The sequence below is a fragment of the Oreochromis niloticus genome, linkage group LG4 (genome assembly GCF_001858045.2).
Source record: "Oreochromis niloticus isolate F11D_XX linkage group LG4, O_niloticus_UMD_NMBU, whole genome shotgun sequence".
Lineage (NCBI taxonomy): Eukaryota > Metazoa > Chordata > Actinopteri > Cichliformes > Cichlidae > Oreochromis > Oreochromis niloticus.
In genome coordinates, this window is record NC_031969.2 from 29909157 (window position 1) to 29935186 (window position 26030).

At 41.9% G+C, this 26030-nt stretch overlaps 2 protein-coding genes across 14 annotated transcripts in view; one reads left to right on the forward strand and one right to left on the reverse strand.

The window, feature by feature from the left end:
- Positions 1–241: 241 nt before the first annotated feature.
- ntf4 (neurotrophin 4) lies at positions 242–8616 on the reverse strand. Of its 5 annotated transcripts, XM_019357667.2 has the most exons (4): positions 8367–8616; positions 8141–8207; positions 6763–6903; positions 242–2511 (listed from the first exon to the last, which is right to left on the reverse strand). In XM_019357667.2, the coding sequence occupies exon 4, from the start codon at positions 2490–2492 to the stop codon at positions 1032–1034; it is 1461 nt and encodes a 486-aa protein (XP_019213212.1). In that variant the 5' UTR covers positions 2493–2511; positions 6763–6903; positions 8141–8207; positions 8367–8616; the 3' UTR covers positions 242–1031. The 5 variants fall into 5 exon arrangements, 4 of the variants coding, with proteins under 4 accessions (XP_019213212.1, XP_005469065.1, XP_019213211.1 ...); XM_005469008.4 differs by lacking the exon at positions 6763–6903; XM_019357666.2 differs by lacking the exon at positions 6763–6903 and adding an exon at positions 7121–7229 and having other exon boundaries at positions 8141–8616.
- Positions 8617–8746: 130 nt separating this feature from the next.
- The window catches only part of slc1a9 (solute carrier family 1 member 9), a 48504-nt gene continuing 31220 nt past the window's right edge, over positions 8747–26030 (forward strand). For 2 of the 9 annotated variants that reach the window (XM_019357665.2, XM_013269792.3), the window contains exons 1-4: positions 8747–9120; positions 11410–13530; positions 18027–18150; positions 25159–25317. In XM_019357665.2, the coding sequence (XP_019213210.1) occupies positions 25164–25317 (154 nt within the window). In that variant the 5' untranslated portion in view covers positions 8747–9120; positions 11410–13530; positions 18027–18150; positions 25159–25163. The other 7 variants (XM_025906414.1, XM_013269793.3, XM_003442520.4 and 4 more) reach the window with 7 other exon arrangements.

Here is a 26030-nt window from a genome sequence, read left to right on the forward strand (position 1 = left end):
CTTGCTCTTTTTCCTGAAGCAATTATTTTAATCAACTACATGTATCTGGATTTATAGACAACGGAACACAGAATAGCCACAATTTTTGCTTGTAATGGACGATTTTTAAATTAGGACTTTACAACTTTTAGGCATGTTTGGAACGTTTCCTCTTACCAGCAGATTTCAGCATTAAAAAAATACACTAAAAAGCTAGTAATGAGAGCTGTACTTTGTATGTACATTAGTTAAGTTCGGAGCATACTGAGTACAAAGTTCCTTTATTACCATGTTTGGCAGGACAACTGAACAAACGCGAAGATGGTAAATCAGCTTGTTTAAGTGTCACATAATTTACAAACCACATGCTTTTACAATCATGAGCCACATGTGAGGCCCACATGCACAGATACATCCTGCCACAAAAAATCCTCTGCCTGGCTGAAATCACACTAGCATGTGCCCGCGCTGTAGTCTTAGTTAAACCATAGCTATAACGTTTCATGGTAAAATATATGGTGAGAATTTGGAGCAGTAAAATGGAACCTCAGTAGGGGGCGCTCCTTCCTCTTACAACCCGAGCGGACCAGAGGCTGGAATTATCATCAGACACTGGAGAGACCTACAACCCCATGAAGGCTTCTTCTATAAATACACACAAATATACATAGCTTCATACATAAAGGTATACTGGTGTCATATTGTACACTTATATATAAAGGAATATATTAATATCAAAGACATACACATGCTTACATACTAATCAAAAATAACTTAGATTATGAAAGATAAATCATACAAAAACAGTACTTCTTAAAGTAAAATCTCTATAGGACAATTTTCCCTAAGATCTAGTATTGAGGTCTTCTTGTTTTTTTTAATGCAAAAGTCACTTAAAGTTGTAGTGGAAAGAAAAGAGATATCTGAAAAGGTCTGGATTTAGGAAGAGATAGCTTCCCTCATGTTCTAGGAAAGACCGTGAGGAAGAGAAAGTGCACACAGAAGGATGTCAGAGCTGCTCTGCTTTGTGTCACTTCACTTTGTGCTGTCTCTTAAGCCCTCCCCCTCCTTGTCAAAACCTCCCTCCCCGTTGCCTGATTTGCTCTGGACAGCAGCACACAGACGCAGGACGAGTTGATTCGAATCCACCTCCATCCGATTCTGTTTCTATCATCTTTGGTGAGTGCTCGCACATACGACTGCTTGGCTCTACACTCACTGTTCCACTGTTTTTTATCCACTCCCAAGCAGCTGCCCCCAGCCACACCTACCCCTCGAGGTTTGAGAGATTTCGCTGATGCAACAGCACCCTTTGACTGGATCCCGTTGTTGGGATCGTGGCAGTTAGTTTCATAGAAGTACTGTTGTAGAGGTCCTTTCTGAGTCTGGATTCCCTGTAAGACACTGACATTCTCTCCGTGTAAGTCAGTGGCTTCTGTCTTGTTAACCCACACACTTATTGCCTCGCACACCGACTGTTCCCTTGACCTAATACCCTCCTTTGACCTGTCAGTCAAATGTGAGCGTTTATCCCTTTTAACAGGATGGACATCCTCACGGGTCAATCTAGAAGAGTCTGCCCAAGACAAAGTCGTACTCCTGTCGAGTGCGCGGTCACCGTGACCCTCGATGCGTTCGTCCATGTCCTCCTGCTTCTCCCCATCCCCGTCCTCCTCCAGCATGCCAGTCTCTAACATGAGCAAAAGAGGTGGGTCTTCTGGAGGTGATGGAGAGGATGAGAACAGGACCCGAGGATGAGCATCGAGAAACAACTCATCTCCCTTTAAGATGTTATCCAGCCCTCCCAGACCCAGACCAACCTCCATTGTCAAGCTCTCTTCAGGAAAACCTCTTCCAGTTCCCACCGTCCTCTGGCTCGCTGTCCCGATTTTTTGTGTATCTCTGATCTGATCTGAAGGAGTAGTCAGTTTTGGTCCTGTTTGACCCTTATGTGTTGTAGCAGGACTCACATGGTTTTCCAATGCAGAAACCTGCAATGGCTTATCAGTAGCGTCCTGAAGATTGTCTTTCTTGGAAAAGTCCACAAAGCCTGCGTATTCATACCTGCTGGTGCTGCCAGGTTTGTAATCCTTGGGCACAGAACTATCCTGGGAAACATCCTCGGCCCTGAGTGTAACTCGTTCTGTGGGAACATCTAAACTGCTTCTGTCATTGCTGCCTGAGTTGCTGTTTGATTGGTAGGTTCCTCGACTCTCCACCTTGAATGTCTCTTCGTGTATAGAAGGTTTTACATAATCCTTACGGCTCTGGAGGTTTTTTCTGTTGCTGTGTTGACTGAGCGCAGCAGTCATGTTGTAGTCCGTCTGCGAGGCACTTCCATTGAAGCTGTAGTCCGCGGGGGCAGCTGCGAGGCGAGCGGCTGGGTCATGCCGGTGCTCTCTGCGTTTGTCGAAGCCAGGCTCGGCGGTCGCAGTAGCAATCTTGGACACGGGGTTGTGAGGGAAGGGCAGGGCCGAGGCAATCACCATGGCAACCAGGGGAAGCCAGTGCATCACTCCCAAGACGTATCAGCTGGTGGTTAAAATAGAGCAGACACAAGAGGAGAGAGAGCCAACGTTACTTTATACAATGCAAATTGTGGCTTATACAGTTAAACCAAGCACCACAATTAAAGTGTAAATTGAGAGGTTTTACTGGTGGCCTACAGCTTTATGAGACTGGTGCTTTAACTGCTGAGGTATGGCTCTAAAATCTTGGCAGAACTCGTGGAAAAATAGGTACAGCGAGGTCGATCTTTGTTTCTGCAAGGGGAGTTCAGCTATGAATGGTGCACGCTTTGAAGAGCTCACCTTCAAACGGAGACTCCGACAGACTGGCACATATGTGTGTCAGAAACTTTACAGCCAAAGCTTTTAAATGCACGATTTTTTTTCTCTTCTGCTGTTGGTACTTTTCTTTACAATTCAAGAATCTGGGACTTTCTTCTACATGTTGTAACTTACAATATACCTTCTTGTCAAAACACACACACATAATAAGAAAGCATACCAATACAGCTGAGATAAACCGCAAGTATTCTACCCGTTTACACCTGGGCTGTGGGTGAACTGGTGATGGAAATTTAATGACGGATACAGTACTGTATTCAGCTGCACTAGCTTGGAAGAGTTTCAATTATAGAGTGATCGCTATTGTAAACGTCCTGCCTGCCATAACCTGTATTATCTAAACTTTGTGCAGCTTGTAGTTACAAAAGGCTTTAGTGTTGCTTTTTGTGTGGCAAAAATAAGAAGCAGAAATTCTTCTGTATAACTCATTTAGGTCATATACACAATATTATGTTATAAAAAGTACATACTAAGCATTTCATAAAACGCATAGTTAACTGTTGACTATTTAATTCACTATTATTGTTTTTGCCCATTTTACTTGGTCACAGAATCTTAGAAGAACTTAATATTATCACAATATGTCACCCACAATAACAATTTGGAGATTTTTATGCACAGAGATTTTTGGAGGATAAGTGGCACTTAGCCTAAAAATCTGAATAAATTCAGTTTTCAGTTAAATAAGGTAAATGAGTCTGATATATGTAGACCAACAAATTGAATCATAATGCAATACTTTATTATTTAGTCTAGGGTAGCATGCCGGTGTAACTGAAGTGTGGTGTCAGTGGGAGTAGCACTGTATCAACACTATCCAATTTGTTAGCTCTTTCATTTCCTTCTCCCCTTGTCTGTAACACACACGCATTACAGACACGTAAGTATCCTATTATGACAGGCCTGATCCCTTCATTACGTTGATAAATTTCCAATTCACTCATGACCTGAATCATATTTGAACATTACAGTTTTCACAAGACTACCATGCTTTAGCTAGACAGCCACAGCTCCTTGTGGTCATTATGGTGTGGGAACTGAGATACAGTTAAACACCAGTTAAACTCCTGGTTTCAATAGTTTGTCTGACCACTAATTTGAAGGCAAAAATCTTTATTGCCAACCTATCAAATGTGCCCAGTTTACAGATTTTTTTTCTCATCTAAAAAATTATGAGCAAATTTCCTGAAAAGCAAAACTAACTGTTAGTATAAATTTCATTCAATAAAACAAATAAATATAGTCAACCAGACCGCACACTCCCTCGTGTAAGCCAAATGTAAACAATTCCTGACACGCAAAAGACGCTTAGGGTGAATTGCTTCGTCAACTCTGACATTATCTGAATGAAATAAAAAGTTATGACTTGGGCAGAGATGACTCACATGTGACTCAATGTGAGGTTGCCCTCTGACTAACAGTAAAAATATTCCAGTCACCAATCTATACCGCAGGTCCAGCGAGACGGTATTCAAGTATTCACGAGCCTACACGGGGGAGGTAAGTGAGGATTTAGTTATTTGTTTAAAAGCAGGGAAAAGGTCAATTGGAAAGAGTTAAAACGGGCGGAATGATGGGAATGTCAGTGATGTAACTTTGCTGGCGAGGCTGCTTCATGGCAAAGGATGCAGACTTGTAAAAAAAACCACAGCAACATAAAATACGTGTCAAAAACTGAATGTTATGACTGTGTTTGTTTGCTGATATTATAATTGTGTTTGTCTTAACGGGTGTGTAACAGCGACTGGGTGGGTGGATCATCGGTGGCTATCAGTGAGTGTGTGAATGAGTGGTGACAAACCTAAATCCTTCCTGTGACAGGACCTGTAACTCGACAGAACCACACCCGGGACACAATGCTGCCGGCGAGAAGCAGCAAGCTTTGGTTGAGACATCACTCATGCTGTCACCCAAGGTGCTGTCGCTCAAAGTGCCTGCTGACGCCAAATCACACCTCAGCGTGTAGAGCTACATGTTTGCTTAGTTTACTGATCAGTGTACCAGGCCTGACAAATGTTTTGTGTGATGGAAACCAATTAAAGTGATAAATCTGACCGTTAACACGAAGGGGAAGCAGTACAGGATCGAATATCCCGGACAGCTGTGGAATACGTGATCAGTTGGAGTTACAGGTTTCCTAAAGGCCTTTGTGGAGCACTCAGACATCACACCGAGGGCAGGCAGGCCAACCGTCTAAGTGGTTTCTTTGTAAAACAGCAGCAGCAGGAGCCGCACTTCATCGCCATGCTCCATTTGCCACAATGACATGGATCATTTGCTCTCCCTGCAAGGCTAGACACCAACTTCTTCCACCCTCTGGACCAAACTCAAGCCCTCGCAACCTACACCCCCCCTCCACAGATGAGTATGCACAAATACCCCAGGCTGTCTCAATCAGAAACCTCACTTAGTACGTAAAACCCTACTCGAGACTGCACACTTATGTTAATCCTAATCACCGTAGCCTGAAAGTCTTCAAAATGACCGGCACAGGAAGAATACCACAGGATATAGAGCCTAAACAAACAGATGGAACCACCTCATCGAGCAAAAATCCATGAATAAACAGACTAAACTATGAGGACGCTAACGGAGAGACCTCCAAGAACTCCATTTCTTAGCATTGATTAATATAAGTCCTTGATAGCTCACATACTGGCCTTCTTTTCTGTGCAATCACATTAGCCGTGCATCCATTCGAGCTTCAGAAAAGCGGTCAAAACAAGGCGGAAGATACAACTTGTTCCCAACCTCTGCAATACAACATTCCCAGCAGATATGAGCATACCTCAGGAAGCATTTTTAAGTGACAGGTTGAAACTGTCCTACTTCAATTTGTTTTTAACCACTCTTAAAATGCAATGTTTCTCCTCGCTCTGACAGTTCAGTATTTTACTTTATATCTCTTTCTATCTATTTATTTATTTAACTCATTTTTATCAGATTAATGTGCTGCTTTTTCCGGTTCTTACATTATACAGCGCTTTTAGCTGAACACAGATTTCACAGGCTGTTACTAAGGGTCTTTTTTATGGACACTTTTAAATACACATAATTGACATTTATTATTTTGTAAAGACATTTAAGAAGCTGATGAAGTTTTCATGAATCACTTGAAAAATTACAATACAGTAGACACCAACTTCCTGTTAATGGATGATAAATTGTCGTACATTTTTGTGTATTATCAAGCTACTTTAAGTTAGCGTGAAACACATGCATCAATCCACATTCTTTACATGCCGTCACTCAAAACTCTTGCTCAACATTAACAATAGAAAAACTTTAAACACAGAATATAAACATAAATGTTTTTCTGAGTAAATCTGACACCTGGAAAATTGTTCAGACTCCAGCCAGTGTTAAAGGGAAGAAGGAATCGGGGGAATTATGGTACAGTGTGCCTCTGGCTCTCTCTTGAGACCCACCCCAGGAAACACATGCCATAAAGCAGATCCACACCTGGCAATGGCTACTGTGCTATTTAGCCTGTTTACAAGTTCCACATGTGCGGCTAATGTCAGGCACATCCATCTGACAGCGGGAAAATGCATTCAGTGTTAGGACTGCATTCTCTCCTGAACTAATCCTGCCTCTTTGAAGTTCTGTAACTCCCCCTCGATGGGGGTGGAAGATCTCTGAGGGAAGTTTACCCCTGAAAACAGTTTACACGTCAGATTGCATCCTTCACTAGATTTTAATCACAGGTTGGGTCTGACTAAACGGTCTCAAAAGCATCCATTAGAAACACTGACAGCAGGAGTGGCTGTGACACCATGTGAGATGGAAAAAACATGCAGGTAAATGTTTGTCCTCCCTCTGGCTTGTCCCCTCTTTCAAGGTTAAAAATAAAAGCCTTTACACCCATTTACAGTGCCTTGCGGTCCCGCTGTGCAAACAGCCCATTAATTCCAGCTCTGTGATTGTTTCGTACCATGCTCAGCCTGCAGGATCGAGCCCCCTCCTCTCTAACCTTGGCTCTGTCAGTGACACCTCTCTCAAATGACTTGTAGATCTCTCTGGTTCACAAAGGGGAACCCTTCTAATGAGATGCAAGCAAGCCATGCGTCTTCTTCTGTTTAAAAGCGTAAAAAAACTTAAAATCTGTAATGAAATAATTTATATTACACTTAAACTTGCACTTTCACCTGCAAAAACCACCCACGGAGCCTATTCAGCCCCTTATCTGTTGACAGCGCGGAGTTAAGAGATCAGCTGCAGGTATGTTTAAAATGGCAACTTGTGTGATCTACCAGCAGGTTTGTGTTGTGACTCGGTAGCATTCACCTCACCTGAGTGACTGCCAAGGAAAACAACATGTGAAAAACCCTACAAGTGTCGGGCTGCCAAGGAAAACACGTAGACCGTCTTGATCTTCTCAATCAAGTGAGAAATGCTGAGCTTTAAAAAAGAAAGCATGAATCAAATAAAAAATTAAATTAAAATGATCAATTCGTGCCTGTTTATACATGAATGTAATTAAAAAGAGAGCTCGGAGAAATAAATAAATATAAAATGATTAAACTTATTGTAGCCTGACTTAAATAACTTTCTGGTTGTTATCCTCAAAGTGACAGGACCTCACCAGTGCCTTTGAAGCAGGGCACTGATAGGCTTCCATCTTCCAATCTAACTTAGCAAGTCTACTTACTTAAGTACGTTACTAAATAAGTATTAATAGAAACTTTCTGCTTCTACTCCACTATAATTTGTATGCAAAATAATGTGCTTTATACTCCATAGCAATAATTTTAAAGCTTACAGTTTTTTTTGTTATATATTCCAAAATATAATCATATTAATAAATATTAACTATTATAGCTATATAGATTGAGTTATGATGCATGATCTATTATAATGTATTGTATAATGCATATATTATGATTCTGCATAATTCTGCACATTCTTTTACTGTAAGTACTTTCAGCATATGTTGAACCTACAAGTATTTTACTAATATTTAAGCAGGGTTATGACTTTTTAACTTGTTTCTTCACTTTGCAAAAAGGTTATTCACATTCACACTCTCATCTACTACATCTGTATGGGGGCACTTGGGCTTGGAAATCCGTGTTTTCTGCACCAGTTTTCTATTTTGTATTTATTTCTCATTAAATATTATGCTTTTCAGCGGGCCCCTCTGCCTTGGTCCCCACTATGCCACTCAATTTACAAAATCATGGAACCGCCCCTGTATCTGTAACTGACTGAATGCATAAATAAATGAAGAAGCATGTCTGTATTTCGATTGAGCTGCACTGCAGAATATTTAAACATTATTTTGAGTGTACGTGTGTGATTTAAAGGCATACCGTTTAGGTGAGATCCGGACCCCGCGTCCTTCCAGCTGACACCACATTGATTGTCGCTGTTGCTCAACTGGTTTAAAAAATAAACCTCAAATCACTTTTACACGCTAACCACAAACGCTATTCACAAACATGTCTTTCTCCTTTTTTAATAGTCCGTGACATCGCACGAGTGCCCCAAAATCCAATGAGGGGAGAGAAAAAAAAGGAAAGGAAAGTAGTTACACACCAGAAAACTCTCCTGTCCCGGGAGCGCTTCCACTCAAGAGAAATACTGTATGCAATAAACCCACAAAACTATTACAAATGTTGACCCGCCCGAAAATGTGGATATTCCATAACTTGTTACTGCTCCAAGGAGCCCCAGAGAAAAATTATGTCAGTTCAAATAAGTGAGCGACGAAGTGGAGCGCTGAAGAAGCTCCCCAAACGTTTTAACAACTCCGAACTCCGCCTGAAACGCGTACAACAAAGCTAGCATTAGCTACAACCAAAACTTCCGGTTAAGAGTTTCAAAATAAAACATCAATTGACGAATTTGAATTTCCATCCAACGCTGACGGAATGACTGGGCTTTTATTTTAAAGAAGCACGCAGTCTCTTCAGATAGGTCCTGTTAATGGCTTACTGCTAGCTCGACACAGTTGAGACTACTGAGTTTCTCGGTGAAAGCGCAAAGACTGGGCGAACTTTTTTCCCCCCTCAGGATCCTTTAGTAGAATATGGATAAGAGTTCTGGAGCATTCGGCGACTAACATCTGTGAAAGCAGATGTATGAAACAACCGCTCCTAAACAGACACGTAAAAGAGAAAACAGCAATTAGCCCAAAAACAAAGTCACATATCTTTGCTAGCTTGGAATTAACAAGCGTGGCCATGAGATGATCTTAACCGTCACCCCTCCTGTTTTTGATCCCCGCCTCACACTTCACAGGAAAACAGCCTATATGAATGGCAGTAATACGGGCACAGATCCAAGTACGGTGAGTTCATTATGGGGCATCAACTGTAAATTATTACAAACCAGCCGTAGCCGTACTGGATGCCGTAACTCTGCACGGTTGTCGTTTGCAAGTGTGTGAGGCTGCAACATAACCCCGTTTGGCACAATCAAACCTGAAGATGTAACTCTGTGTTTTAATGCCAAATCCAAGTCTGCTCTCAGATTGCTTCCTCTTTGCTTGTGCCAGATTTTTAGGCATGTTTGCAAGACACGTAGAGATGTGAGTGCTTACAGGTTAATTTCGATGTTGGCATGCACATCAAATCCTAGGAAAGAGTAAATAGCCCTAAATTACAACAGGAAGATACTGTATACTCTGACAAGATGATTAAAAACTTACAAAAAAAAATACTGTGCACTGAGGCTATAATTCATCATGTTCGTGTTTAGATTGTTGGGCCTCCTTATCTGAGGACTTTAGGTGGTGATTAGTATGGGGACCCTTGAATTACTCTGGCAAACTAGCCTTGTGTCTAAGGCTTCTGCGTCTGAAAGGTTTAAGGCACCGAAGTGACTTAAACTTTGCTTCAATTTTTCATGGGAAACTTGTGAGGTGCGAAAAGGTTATCTATTTTTTGGAGTCATGTGACCACTAACCAGATTTTGTGACATTGCATGGGGAAGGAATAAGGTCCCCGTGGATGACAACATGGAACCCACTAGGCAAAAATGTGTACTCCCCAACCAGTTTGCTCAGTTGCATTTGCAATAAGGTTTTCACCAACTGACGCTGGCTACAAAATGGGTGCTGCACCGAAAACCTCCTTTTTGTTGCTAGCAAATTGATGCAGCTTTGAAGCAGTACATCATCCATTTCCATTTTTTCAAGTTTTACTGCCATTCAGCTAATAGTTAGCGAGTGTTTGCACAGAAGACGGTGCCTTCCATGCAAACTTCGGGTGATTGAGACAATCTGCTAGTAACCAAAGCAGTTACAAGGAGGTTTCTGATGCAATCCACTTCACCTAGTGATTTTCAGAAGCCCCAAGAGTCTGGGAATATATATTTTCCCCTTACCAATAGTGGTTGTATCACATCCAAGCAATGTGTGCATGATGTCATATGTTCCAATTTCCTGATAGTCTTAAGGGCTCCATCATTAGCTCCAGGTAATACTAAAGCTGCTTTTGTGAATTATAGTCATTATTAGAAGGGGTGATAATCCAGGATATTGTCATTAGCTAATGACCTGTCAATCACAAATTATCAGCCAATGAGCGTGCAGTGTACTACTACTACTTTTACAGTCAGTCCATCACTTGCTTTTCAAGTCTTGTTTCAAAACACCAGCATGGGGACTGCCAAATCACTCAGCTTGAGCCTTCATAACAAGAATTCAGTGACGATTGCATGACATCACAGTCACAGGCGTCACATTTTTTTTCTTGAGGTTGAAGTGAAATCTGGAGCTGCCTTCCAGCTGCACAACATAGAGACTAAAACCGTTAATGCACACATGGTGGACAAATCCATGTGCCACAACCCATTAAAAACGTTGCTGCATTTCCTGAATGTGCTTCACTTCTTCAGGACATCAAATAAATTGATCAGTTGTGTGTAACTGCTTGCACCTTGTCTATATTTCTTCTTTGTTTTCCCTCTTATTACCATGCACGAAAGGAGAAATAATTCTCATGCTGTTAAAACCAATTTTCATTTAAATTTCATCAGCTTATCTTCACAAGGTATTCACCAGCCTTATCTTTGGGAAGGTTGCATCAAAACCCCCCAAAAATCTTTCAAATTCTTTCCCCTTAATTTATCCCCACTTGTTTGCACGAATGAAAAAGAACAAGCAGCTAATCTCCATTTATTTGATAAGAAATGTTACACTGGCTAAAAACAAGTTTTTTGCAGGATTTTCTTCTGTATGGTTGCAGGTTTTCAACAGTGATACCTTTATTACTAACCGTAAAGTGTATTTGAAAGCTACTTGCTTAGAAATAGTGAAAATATTTGTTGACGCTACAGGCAAAGTAGCAGGTGTCTGTTTTTTGGAGCGCATCCAAAGGATGTAATTTATATTTCAATGTGACGTATTTTTGGCATACTCTGTATTAATTTGCATATTTCTCATTAAGTGTGTTATTATGTGTTATTTGATGCAGATCTAGTTCATGTTTTCACATGGTTTTGACTTCCATTCAGTCGTGCAGATATTTGCTGCTTTGATCTTCGAGAATGCTGCGATGCAGGCAGTTTGGATGTACTGTTAAAGCTGGAAGGATGAAAATAAGAGTTGTTGACTAGCCACTCTGTTCGCTCACAGGTCTTCGGGGGAAAGTCAGCCAAGGCCCGTAGGAGTCACAATGGAGGTCTATAGAGGACGCACAGGCTGACAGACAGTTCAGCGGGTCCTCGGCGCAGATAAGTCACCCCTATACAGACCAGACGAGGGTTCATTGCTATTGACCTGCGAGAACAGCGCGTCCACTGAGCCTCCCCACCTTGAATGGCCTTGTTGAAAAGGAGAGCCATAAATTGGCAGATGAGCAGTGAGAGGAATGGGGTGGGGGTCTACTCTGCCTCCCCTCTTCATCCCACCTCCCACTCTCTCTTGCTCTCTCACATGCTATCTCTTTCTTTCCTTTACCAAGTAGTGGTTTCCATCTCACCAAACCCCTTTCCCCCTGAATGTTTAAAAAGATGAAAGGATAAGGAAAAGAATGGAGACAAAAGAGCGCAGGCTTGTGTTACAACCCTGCCCCTGAGAGACTGCTCATGAAAGAGTTCGGGGATGGGAGAGATAGGGACCTGGAGAGGAGACACAGAAAGAGAAGGGGGGGATCGTGAAAAGAGGGTTTTCAGGCCGCTAAAACGGGTCACTCTTGTATTGAGAGGCAGACTAAAGTGCAGTCTTCACTCTGAGTTGGAGACATTTAACACTGTCAGGACCATCAGATGGAAGGCGGCGTTGATATACTTGTACTCACTGAGTGATTGCACAAGCGCACATGACTTCACGTGCACACGCTTTGTTTGTCTTATCCTCATCCAGCGTACAGTAGAAGCAGAGAATCTTCTGAGAATTTTCGGGATCGTCTTTGCCAATCAAACACAAACACTTGCGCGCACATACATACACACTCCCTGGTGTCTCCTTTGCGGCATTCCTACCCCTTGGCATTTACTGTCAGTCGCTCGAAATCCGTTCAACCCTCCCACCATTCTCTCTATCTCCATCCCTGTCTGAACTTGCCCTGTGTGCACTTAGATATTTCCACCTCGGGGTGCATCAATGAGAGTTTGAGTGGTTGAGAGAAACCGAGCAAGAGAAAGTTGTTAGCTCGGTGTGGATGGGAATCACCTTCAGACAAAGCGATGACTGAAAAGGCAGGGATGCGTTTTTCTCGGGCTTTCGCGTGCATATTTAAGACATGCAAATGTAACTGTGACCGTTTCACAACCGAGGAGACCCAGAGGTTTATCTCAGGCATTCATTCACAGAACAAGTTTTGCTTCATACTACCACTCTAACACGTCACATTAAAAGCTTTCCTTAATCCTTAAGTCATCAAAACCCTTTAAAGTTAAGCCACACTATTTAGCAGGTAAATTCAGTGCTGTACAGTGGTTTTCTGTTTTCAGCAAACAACAGTATCATGACTGAAACAGGTTTCCGGTCTTTTATTAAAGCCCCGTAAAGAAAACAAACAAACAGATTTCTTTTACAGCACAGCGCTGCCTTGTACAGAGTCTCTCCCTTCAGAGGAGCAATTGAATTTGACTCCACACGTGATCCACCTTTTGGATCCCGACATCTTCAACTGGTTCTCATTTTGAAGTTTCCAGATGTCACTCTTACTCCCTTCGGCCCCTGTGATGAATCTTTCCCACAGGCAGCGCCATCAGACATCAGCTTGTTGCCTCTGCACTGGACATCCTCCTGCATTTGAAACTCGGATCCGAGCGAAATTGGAAGGTAGCTATTATAGCAATTATTGCAAATAGCTGAGCCGAGCTGACAGGGCGAGGCTCTCAGTCTGTCTGTCCACAACAGAGCCACCAAGTCAGGCCTCAATTACACATCCTCAGCCTCCCCAAGGTACCTGGTGTCAGTCCTCCATCATCTCCTCTTCCATCTTCACTCACTTTGATCCTTATTTTAGTGTCTTCACCTGATTTCCTGACATTTTCAATCCTTTTCCGTGTTTCTTCCATCACTCGCCTCACACCCGCCGCATTCCACCTCCTGCTCACCCCTAAAAAAACCCTCTCTGATGAAAACTGCACTGCCAGTGCTACCACACACGTACACACTGAGGTATAGCTGCATGTGTTTCCAATTTCAGGCGTAATGCTCCGTTCTCCGCAATCTGACCCAATTAGCCAGAGCCTCCTGGAAATGCCCCAGTCGCCAGACACGGTGGCAAAGAGGTAAAGGTCAAAGGTGAGGTCATTCATGGGGGAGTTAGAATTGATGAATGCATCACCTCCTGCCTGCCTGCCTGTCTGTCTGTCTTTGACATCCCTGTGCGCGCCACTTCAGCTGCTGTCCAGTTTCCCCGTGAACATATTTAGCACAGGTGTAGGTTTGAGCACAAAAAGCAAGCCAAGCCTGAAATTGAATTTCACAGCTTACTAAAGGTCAAAGAGGATGACAGGGTCTGGAGCCAGACCACACATAAACATGCAAACAGCGCACATGTACACCGAAGACAAGAATGCACGCGCACACACACACACACGCGCGTGCGTCCATACCGATACACTGCCGCTCTGACAAACAAACAGCACATGCGGCTACAAGTCTTTCCTGCATGAAACTGAAATTAGCGTATGGAATGTTCACCTTCGGGAAAACAGTTTGGGAGGGAGAGGGAATATGAGCATCAAAGCTCCAAAGCCCTCATTAGGAGAACGGGGTTTGGTAATTCAGTTTAATGCCTAATTAGAAACAGGTTCAAATGGGTGCAAAATGCAGACTGGCGCTGTGTTGCATTGCATAGCAGTCTGCCTCGTTCCACGTCTCTCTCAGTTTGGATTTTGTGTGATGTGCGATGTAGCTGGGTCGTTGTCAGTTTACGAAACGGCTTCACACAACGCATGCACACACTCTGCACGTCTTGTTTACATCGTCTGCATCGCTGTTACCTCTCCCCTTACAGCACCTCTCTCTCTCCCGCGGATCAGCTCTCAGTAACTCCTCCTCGTCTCCTTATCTGTGCCTCCTCAGTGTCCTGTTACAGGACCCAGTCCACCTACAGAGGCTACACTTTCATTCAGTCTGGATCCCCTAGATTAGACATGCAGCCTAAATAGTGAGTGATCTATTTACAGTTACATCCTCCATGTCGCCGACGCCGGCACAGTCCACATCTTCCTCGGTTTCTCCCCTTTGCCCTCGCCGTTCCTCTCCATCCCCTCACCTCCTCTTCCATGTGCCCTTTTTTTGCCAATGGGGGAAAAAATGTTACACATTGTAAACTTTACTCACTGTACAACACCCGTAGGATTGAATTTCAGTGGCAGACTTTGTGTTTGAACTGGTCTGGCAATTAGTAGAGGATAGACTTACGGCTCACCTACTGCACAATGGAAACACCGGCCCAGTTGTACAAGCCCCTGTTCCCATTCTGCCCCTCTCCATCTGTCCTCCTGTGGGACTGTGTGTGAGCGGTGGGTGTGCATGGAAGGGTATGTTTGAAATTCTTGTTGGTTGCACAGTTTCATGTGTGCGAGTGTAAATTTGTTGTTGCTGGCACTGGATAAAAAAAATCAAACTCAGTAGATGCCAAGACTTTAAGAATACAGTACACAATGCACTAACATCTGGCTTATAACTGTGATGTTGTTATGAGTAGAAACTAGTGTTTGTTAATGTATAATTTGTGTAATAATCAAAGATATGCCCTTATAAAGGTAGGATAACAAATACTCTACATGAAAAGTGGAAACCTGTGAGGCAGAAAAATTAATCCAATGCAATTTGTCTAAAAAGCAATTGAGGTTGACTCCATCAGCGAGCCAGTTCTCACAGACGTCCACATTAAGATGTTCAGCTTTGAAGCATTAAAAAACAGGTTTACAGTGTGTTGCAAACAATGTTTGATCTCTGGTTATAGTTTCTCTCGTATGGTATAGATTTATGGATGTGGCTGCTTTGATTAACATTGATTAACCTTACCTGCACTAATTCAGTTCCCTAAATCGAACCACTCAAATGTCTCTCTTTGGCTTTTAGACATTTGTTAACAGAATTATCCTACAAATGCTGTGCAGTATAGCCTATGTGAGAAGCTTGTGCTCCAGTTGTGGTGAGTGAAATTCTAATATTTTATTAGTCTGTCACTAATTAGCAGATTGCACCTGTGCAGCTCATGCATGCTGCTTGCTAGCCAAGCTTTTTAACTGATAACTTTGCACTCCACCCTCTGCTCTGCTCTCTGGGTCGCTTCTCACTAAAACAGGTTTCAAAATACATAGTCGGGAAACCATGACGTCACGGTGGTTGCATCCATCGTTTTCGTGCAATTTGTGGAATAAAAACAAATTTTATGTTTGTTTAGCTTTTGTGTAAAATGGCATTGCAGTACAAAGCATCTGTGCGGTCTTTTAAGTCTTGTTCTTATATTAATATTGTTCTCGTATACGCTTAAATTGACACTTAAAGTTCAACCCTAAAGAATCCTTCACATAATGAATATCTTACTGACCTAAATATTTGCTGAATGTGTTTTTGTGTATCCTTAAGCTAAAATTAGACTCAGCAACACGTGACATCTGCTCAGCAGTCCACAATCCAGATCAGAATTTCTGGGGTTTTTAATTTTGGGGTGTTTTTTTGTAGTGAGCAATCCTTAGAGATACCACAGAAGTTAACTGAATGTGCATCAATGTATAAAATCCCCTTTTTATTAGTACTCTCGTTTCGTTGTCATTTTATTTTACTCTAGTTTTGTGTGTGCCAAGCCAGCAAGGAAACGGCTGTGCGGGTTTCATACTATACCGAAGAATGCTTCCTTATTGATGTCTGCAAAGTCACGTTGTTATACAACATCATGTATGACAGTTGAGATGCTACACTCATAAATCACCCTCCCTTCCACCCCTCCTCATAAAGCCTCGGGCCTCCAGTCTTTACGAAAAAAAAGTAAGGCGCTTAAGAAGAAGAAGAAGATGACTGTCATGAACTTTGACATTTAACATGCCAACTGAGGTCTAGACATAGCTCTTGGGTTTTGTGATTATTTATATTTCCTTTTGTCTTAAAAAAAACAAAAAAACAACTTTTGAGTAACTGTTACAGTGTTCCTGGAATTATTGCAACTTTGTGTGTCGTGTCCACACATTTAATTAGCAGTGACATTCTGGTTTTTTCCCCCACTTATATCAAAATCAGGGGCTCACGAATCCCTGCCCAAGCACTCAGGGTGATAATCCTAAGTGTTACAGTTGAGCCCCAGAGTATCCACACTCCAAGTGGACAGAAATCTGAAAGGTCATGAGCGTTATGTTACATATCTTACATGCTTTCATAAACAGAATGATTTAATATTGAATATTGACGCTGAATTGATTTTGTTTTCCCGGTGAGCAAAACATATTCTGCAAGACTCCCAGGTCAATAGATACCTCGGTGGTAGTGGAAATTGATTTTCTTCTGTTTTTTTGTTCTGCTGTTGTCTACTGTTAATCTAATCTAATCACCATCAGCAGCTTTTGATTATTTGCTTGGAGGTACCATCCAGTTGGTTAAATCTTCAGCTATTGCAATGTCCCAATGCAGCCTAGCCATCATGTGAATGAGCAGAAAGTAAAATTAGTTGAGTCATTTTAAAATACAAAATGCGATAATAAAGCACAGTTGTGGATAGCCCTTATCACAGAGTGCAGACTTAACACAAACCATGTTAATTTAAAACATTCATATTTCTTAATTGCATGTATACTGGGCTGTTCCTCAGAGGTAGGGCAGTCAGTGCTGCCAGCAAAGGCCAGAGGAGATATATAGAGAGAACTTTCTATGTATTTTCAAGTCGCAGAGAAACCTCATTTTGACTTTTATAGCAAAAAAAAAGAAAAGAGAAAAAAAAATGTATAAAAAATGTATAAAATCCCCTTTTTATTAGTACTCTCGTTTCGTTGTCATTTTATTTTACTCTAGTTTTGTGTGTGCCAAGCCAGCAAGGAAACGGCTTTGCGGGTTTCATACTATACCGAAGAATGCTTCCTTATTAATGTCTGCAAAGTCACGTTGTTATACAACATCATGTATGACAGTTGAGATGCTACACTCATAAATCACCCCCCCCTTCCACCCCTCCTCATAAAGCCTCGGGCCTCCAGTCTTTACGACGCAGCGCTCTGGAATGACAAACCTGAAACTTCTCATCTTCTTTATCACTTTATTTCTAACTCCATGTATTGATAAAGTGTCACGGTTCATGGAAAAAGCCTGACCCTTGTATGTGCAGTATGTAGCAGCTCCACCCTTGGGCCCCCATGCACTTTGAGGCCTCACCGACTGACACTGATATCTGTCAATGTATCCCTCAGGGGGAAGCTGTTGAGCAGGTTTCTTCCATTCAGTGAAGAGTCATAGCACCCTCCTGTGGAAGGGAGGATAATGATGCCCCCCCCCCCCTCAAAGTCCCCAAACTTATTCCTTGCTGAATTTCCATAATCATTTTAAAGTTGTGTCTCGCATCTATCTTCCACCTTCCGTGTGATCGTTGTCACTGGTAATTAATGCCTGTCCCGTGCGTTCCCCAAAAGTGTAACCAAAGTGATATAAAAGAGGCTTGTGATAGATACAGTCATGAAGGCTGACAGAAAGGAGGGAGGGGAGGAGATGGGAGTGAGGGTGAGATGCAGTGGGGTGAGGTGGGGGAGGAGAGGGGCTCAGAGCATCAAGCTGTTGTATTAATCTGCAAATTTCCTCAGATGACGCAAGGACTGTGACTTCGCCTCCCATCCCCTCTTCGTCTTCATCATCTCCACGTCCCTGCTCTGCGTGTCTCTCCCGATGCCTCGCTCTTGTCGGATGGGAAACAGCGACACACAGCAGGTAAGCTCGGCCGTCTCCTTATTGTCGTTTTTTATATTCTCCTCCATTCATTCACGCCTCGCACACAAGCGCTAAATTTGCATCATCTGTCACCTTTATCAGTTATCGTATCATTTGTGATTATTGGGTGTTTATTTCCAGACACATTAATGGTTTGTTTCATCCCTTTTTCTGCAAAGATTGTGAATGTTTTGGGTTTTAATTTCATTAAAGACATTGGTTTGGGTGATTTTTCAGTTTTTCAACATGTGGGCCCTGTCATGTTTTATCAGATGTGAGTAAGAGGAAGAAAGATCAGAGAGGGATCAGAGAGATTCAAAGCAGGAAAAAGAAGTTTCCAAAATGTCTGGTGGCCAAATGAGAAGATGGATTTACTGTATGAAGGGAATGAGCTGTGTTAAATTTAGTCCTGCTGGAGTGAGAGGCGATAGAGAAATTGCGGCGACAGATCAAAAAAGGAAAAGACAGGAGAAGGAAGGAGAGCGAGAGGAGAAAAAGGGAGTTTATAAACTGCAGAGCTTTACTGGGGTGAAGAGAGCAGATGTGATAGACAGTCTGTGCTTAAGGAGTTCAAACAACAGATTAATGCACTCAGATTATCGTCTGTGAGAGAGAGAGGAGGGGAGGGGGTGTGTGTCTGTGTGTTGACATGTGTTCACGCACGCACATGCAGACAACACCACACACACAAGAACTCAAGTCTTTTCTCTCATTTGCACTCTACCTATTCTCACATCTTAGCAAAATAAAGCTGCCACATTTATTGTTTGTATCTTCTCAGACGTTGGGATTTTCTTCATGTTATTGTATATGTAACGCTGTCCAACAGATAGGCCTGAGACGTAAAGTGTTATTTGTTCATGTCAGCTTGTCACATCCTTGACTTCCTTTGAATTAACCTCAGCCTGCTCCTGACATGCCTAATTTCATTCTACTGGTGATCTTCAACTTGTGTGAACTGACAGGAAATTCAAGTGAGATATCTTTGTGCACTAGAAGGAATTGGATTTGACAGCATTTATCAAATCCAAATTCGGTGCTGAATCTGATTATCGAGTATCAAAAGTTTTCCGTTATTCACTCAGTCAGACAGTCAAGAGGCAGCATCTAGACCCATGTGCGCTCACATGTATGTGTGCAGACCTGATGTGGTTGACACTGACCTTCACTGACTGTAACCCCGCTGCTTTTGCGATCTGGTAAACTCATACACCAGGCATGTGTTTGAAGGCAGTTGTGCATATGTTGAAGGAGTTTTGTAGCGCTCTGCTTTGAAGTGCACGGACACTCGTGCTGTGTATCTGTCATCGCTGATATCTAGAATATGGGTGTCTGTAGGGAGAGAAGGCCATTATGGTGTTTTTGCGGTGCAGCATGTGCCCGTTATCTCTGGTCTTTGAGTGTAACTGTTATTGTGCAGCTTTACAAATATGTGTTAGCAGCAGAAGCAGGCAATCAGATCATGTTTTGCAAGGTAAAATTAGATATTTGCAATACAAATGACCACCTGAAAGTTTTTTTACACGGATTTCAAGGTTTTTTAAGGCTCAAAATTGGCCTTTGGCAGATGGCCGAGTCTGGTTCTGCCACAGGAGTCTTACTAGTAAAAGGGCAGTGTTCCTCGACAGCATTGCCAAGTGTTGTTCAAGGGAGTGTGTCTCATCTAGGAACCTTTACCTTTTAACACAAAAGACTACAGTTGTTATAAACTGGTGCTATAAAAATTAAATTGTAGTCAATTGAAATAGTCTCAAAGTTTATATAGTTAGTTGCATTTTCCTATTTTTTCTGTCTGTTTAATGAACAACAATGTATTTTATGCTCAAATAAATGAAACCCACCTTAAAAGAAGTGAGTGTATTTTTAATACAGTTGTGGTGATTTTCTATCGTGGAACGCTGTCATGGTCACAAACTGAAAAGAGAAAGAAGATTTGAAAAGGTCTTTGAAACTTTGAACTAAAGTGCACATGTTAGGAATGTTGAAAAGTAATCAGCAGTTTCCATTTGTCCTGATGACTAATTAGACCCAGAGGTGAAATGATGAGTTAATTATTTATGAGCTTAAAACAAATTTGAACCTTTATAGTAATTTTTAAGTGAGAGACAGATTGTTGCATACATTTGAGAAGATGATGTCATCTTCTCAAATGTGTGACTTTGCTGCTTTTTTTTTCATTTATGTGGCAGGAAGACTTCATGTTATTTGATTGATTTTCTGTCATGTAACTGACCAGACAATCATTGATTTATGCAAAAAAACAAAAACATTAGCCAGCTACAACAGTACAACGCATTCATTTTTGTGAGATTGCACAATGGTGCTAACAGGATAACACACCCAGATCTTCTCATTTATTACATATGCAATGGCAGTTGTGTGTTGTGTAGTTTATTGTGTTTGCTGCAGTGGCCATCCTCATCTCCCTCTGCTGAACAAGGGTGGTGGAGGGGCGGGATGGGGATTATATCTCGATCCGTTTGCAAGGCTCACACCAAACAATCAACCATTGGAAATAATCCTCCGACACACCCGTACACACCCGGAGTTACACACACACACACACACACACACGCACAGATGGTTCCTCAAAATAAAATACAGCATATTTGTTTTTGCGTTAGTAATATTTGCGTTACTACAACAACTTTATCACGCCAAATGGTCAAATCGATTTATTCACGGTCCTTTGTTGCTGAATTCAGATTTAAAAATGTTGATTTTTCTATTGGCAGCAGATATTCAGACCACATCCACGTTTGTATGTTGATTTTTAGAAGAAATCAAAAAGCTTGTACGCAGTGAACGTTAAGCTCAGTGACAGTCAGACACACTGGGTGGAAGGAGGGGAGTTAGAGCTGCGTCTGTTTGATCTCTTGGATCAACGTCTGTGATCGAATGGTCGGATTATTAATGTGGAGGACTATGGGTGGAAATGAGGAAGGGGGTTGACGAGCCTGCGACAGACAAACTGAGGTAGTTCTCTCGAGTTGTACGCGCACCTTTTTATCTACAGCTGCCTGGGCTCATTTACAGTAATCAGAGCTCGCTCTTTGGGGAGATTAACTCATTCTGGCATGGTGACCCGTCGCCCTGGAAGCCATGACGATTAAGAAGATGTGTCGTAAGTGCATGACCGCATGTGAAGACTGATTGTGATGGTTGTCACGCGCTGCACAGGTCATCATCACACATCAGATGGATGACCGCAGTGTTTACACTGAGGGACCTCATGTTTATCCACTCACCATTACTCTGAAAGTCACTGTGGGAGGCTTTCTGTCTGGTGTCTGTATTTGGCAAAGAGGGCATGTAAACAGCAATGCTATCACTACTGTACCAGCAGGGTTTATTTCTGCTCTAGGCTTCACTCGCTTTGAAGTTCCTCTTCCTTTACCCCTGTGTTTCAGCACTTATCACTAACATGTGTTTCCAGAGCTCTTGCAAAGATTTAAAGGCGTTCTCTCTTCAAAGGAATATGTCTCCGTGTCTGCAGCCTACCTGGCAGACTGTTAATACCTGTGTCATGTTGCTCTGAAATCCTGGATTTACTGTAAGCTGGCTGACCAAACTGAATCCACTGACTTGAATTCTTGCATTTTATTCGTGATGTAACAGAAATTCCATGCGGTGCATGGCCTTTGCTCTGTATTCTGTTTAGGGCTTTTCAGGCAAGACTTTAGAAAGTTAAGGAGTCAGATTCAATCTTCCCACACTGTAAATGGTCTTGGTTTTCCTCTGTTGAACAGAGCCAGCAGGTCAGCCCAACAAGAGTTGCTTCCTAGAGGCCAGCTACATTTTGTCTTGAGGCAGCGCTGACATTTCCTGGAGCAGGAAAGTAATCTCTCTGTTGGGGAAGGAAGACAGATTTGCAGCACCGCGTCAGGTCCTTGAGGATGTCTTTGCAGCTTACACTCATCACTGCTGCTCTCATCTCAGGATACATGCTGTTGATTAGTTTTTTCAAGATCTCTTATCAGGAAAGGAGAGGATGAGAGATATTGTTATTCTCATAGTATTAGTCTTTTTTAACATTCAGCAGGATTTTACATTGGTTTTGCTTGTTGTCTGTTTAAAAATTAAACTTTACTCATTCATTGTCTTCGTAGTAGCCTCTTTTGGAGCCTCTCACGTCTCAGTTTGAAACTTTTACATTTTTGGGCTCGATTTTTTCCGCCTACTGTGGTCATTTAAATCCACACAGGGAGCGGACAGTTGTCGTAAACACTGAGGAAAAGGGGAGAGACGTCTTTCTCTTATTCTCATTCGCATATGCAAGCAAATTGCATGTGGTCAGCTGACATTACCAAACAATGTTCATGCTAAGAATGACATAAGGATTGAAAAGAGGATTTGTGCAGACTATTAAGAGGAACCCCCTCCCCCTCCTCGCCTCAGTACTCCATTCACCGAGGATTATATCTCTGCAATTGGAACTTGGCTAGGCGTTCTCCGGCCCTGATACGCACCAATTTGGGTAACTCTGGAAATCCAAATTGGTGCTTGGACTGGACAGTCACAGACTAGAAAGGGGCAGAGATATGGCCATAGGGAGCAGGAGGTGAGAGCGTGGAGGTGAACACATAAAGCAGTAGGTAACTTTTTACACATCCTCCCTTGTGTACTGTTCTTTTGGTTAATGTATACGACTGTATGGCATTTGCTAAAATTGATGAATTATAATCAGGTCTGATTGCAGCTATCTCATTGAGTCAGACTGTTTGTAAATGTGACACTCATGCTTGTGACAGGGATTTGGCACGACCGCGCTGCTCTCCAGATGTGTTTATGTACAATTAATGTTGAGAGATGGTAGCGGTGGCGGCTCTCAAATTTTCTTGGTAGACTGGAAACATGTTATTGGACAGCAAACACATTCTTCCTCCATGACTCATTGTTTTGATGGAAATAACTCTGCTTTAGAGGGAAATTTGAAATGCACAGGAGCTAAAATAAACTCTGAGACTAATTGTTCGACTTGTGCTTATTGAAGAATTGGCTTTAAGGTGATTTCAATAATGCTGTCCATGTGGTAATGCTGACGTCATTCCTGCACTTTGGTCCAGGTTAAATATCTGTTTGATGGATGCAGACATTCACTGGTGATCCCTGGACTTTTCATTTAGCAGGGTCCTGACTGTGACAGCTTTCTATGAAGTAACTCAACACGTATTTGATGTATTGCCATTAATTTTCACTCAAACGGTGCCCAGAGTATTAATATTGACCCTTTGAGTTGCGAGTCATCATCTTTGACAATCCCTAACCCTTAACCTTAACCTCCATCCTTGGACAATCACAATATGTAAGTCTCTGCAATCAAGAAGAAAAGGAAAGTAATAATTTTAACTGGCACTTATCTAAAAGTATTGAGACTTTTCCCCAAAAAATCTGTCTTATCTTTCTCCAAAATATAAGGTTAGGAGAGTTGTATCACTTATGAAGACAGGCCTCAGAACATTAATTACTTTGGTGATCCTCCTGCTGTCTTTGTAGCAACACCAGCAGGTAAACTTTCGTTTATCCAGAAAAATATTTGATTAGTCTGGGAATTTATTGGTTAGTCAGCTAACTTAACTTCTAGGGGCAACAGATAGCAGTTCAGGACTTCCGGTGTTACTAGGAAGTCCAGATAGCTGATAACGGATACGACCTAACGTTCTTGTTTTATTTGCCGGATGTTCCTTACCGGTGCAAATGAATTTAAATATAGCTGATGAAATGATAAAGATTCATCAGATGATAGTTGGTATTTGCTATCTGCAAGGACTGCTGAGCAGCATGGAGCCAAGACCTGCTTAAATAGATCAATAGAACTTAACCTACAGGTGGAATATAACCAGAGAGCTTTCAATCGTATCATCATTCAACTGTAATAATTTTGGTCATGTCCTTGCTTTTTATCAGCACTGACAGAAATGTATTTTGATAAAATACTTTCAGGATTGTTGACCTAACATTTGCTAACACGGTGAATGTGGATGATAGTAAGCATTATATCTGTTTATATCAGCACTGAACTCAAAGCACCAATGTTCCAATGTAATGGTTTTACATGTCATGACAACTGTGGTGTACAAGTGTCTGTTATGCTCACGTGATAATATTCTATATAACTGAATAACCCCCAACCGGTCGCGGCAGATGGCTGCCGATCCCTGAGCCTGGTTCTGCCGGGGGTTTCTTCCTGTTAAAAAGGAGTTTTTGCTTGCCACTGTTGCCAAAGTGCTTGCTTAAGGAGTGTGATATGACTGTTAGAGTTTTCTCAGTTTTTCCTGTATTAATGTTGAGTGTTTAATTCAAATTGAATTGAATTAAAGTGAATTATTAGTTGTGTGTTATTTTGTACAGACTCTTTTCAGATTAATAAATCTATCAGAAAAGATGGTACACGTTAAGCAAACTTATAGATGAATTTGACTTATCCTGCTATTTCAAGAGAAATGTAGGTGATAAACATCAATGCTTTCACTGTCCACAGGGCTTCATTCACTGCGTGTAACACATCCAGGGGCCACATCCTATTGCTTCTAGGGGGTCATTCTTTACCTCACTTTACCTCACTAATCAGCTAAATCTGTTCCTCTATCTTCTATCACCTCCATATTGTGCTGTATTTAGAGTCTGGCAGTTTCATCATTTTCCATTTAAAGGATGATGAACAGATTACATCTCTTGAGTTGTTTCTTCATGTCCTGTTTAGGCCTTGCCTGCTGTGTTTGGTTTGCCTTCAGTTATGCGCATTTACCTCCATTTAGAACCTAAACCAAATACTCACAGGACATTCCTGTTGTGTGAGCCTTAGGTGCTTCTGGTTTTCACTAATCCCCTTTGAAAAATAGGCTCGACCACCCCCAGCGGTAAAGTGTGAAGGCTTGCTAGTCTACCCTTGCTATGTTAAACATTTATAGTCTAAGCTAATCAGTATTGCTATGAGATGCTGCAGTTTGCTTTCCAAAGCATGCCGTCATTCAGCACTAAAACCCACCTTTTCCACTGTCCTCACAGACAGGATGACAAACCAGCCGACAGCCAACCAGTCCAACGCAAACAAGGAGAAGGAGAAAGAAGAAAACCAGCGAGATGACAACACGGAGATTGCCTATAAAGATGCTGGCCATTGTAGCCGCAACACACACAACCTGCTGCTGGGACTCACGGTTATGGGTACACATGAAAAGAAGCACTCAGGCGATGCCATGATGAGGGCATAACTTGAAGAAATACTGGAGCAAAACAAGCCTTTGTTTTGCTTTTATGCACATAGTTTAACACTCCAAATTCCCACATGTTTTACTGAATGACTAGAATTACAACTGAGGTTAGTTTTATTGTTAAAAATAAGAAAAGGACCAATTTATGCTGCAGCAAAAATTACCACACGCAAACCTTGATGTACATACTCCGGGATCATTTTCCCATGAGATGTCTTAGGCTTGTTGTTGTCTTTGCTCTGCCACTGTAAACACTTTGGTATGTTTCTCCACAGCTGTGTGCTTTGTCAAAAAAAGGCCTGCAGAGTCAAGGAGTGTGTTATTTTTGTCTGCAATTTGTCACTTAGATTTAAACCTTGATATGAACTCGTTTACATTACAGTAGATGGCTCTCATTAGTCAGCGATCTCTTGCATCTCCAACGTTAAACACAGTGTTAGGGGCCCTCAAAAAAAAGGCTAATGAGTCCGCCGAAAGGTTATAAACTGAGGTTGATTTCTGACAAGGTTAATATTACTACCGAGTTTTACATATTTGTGACATTTGGAACTCATTTTTGAAACCAATATTCATTATATTTTTAGCTCAATGTGCACATAAGGTAGTGTTTAGGCATGCTTTTCGACTTGTCTGGAAACTAAAACAATAGCCTGTGCTATTATGGGA

What these genes read in the sequence shown, in the direction of transcription:
- ntf4 (XM_005469010.4), bottom strand. Translation starts at nt 2,492, where the DNA reads ATGCACTGGCTTCCCCTGGTTGCCATGGTGATTGCCTCGGCCCTGCCC.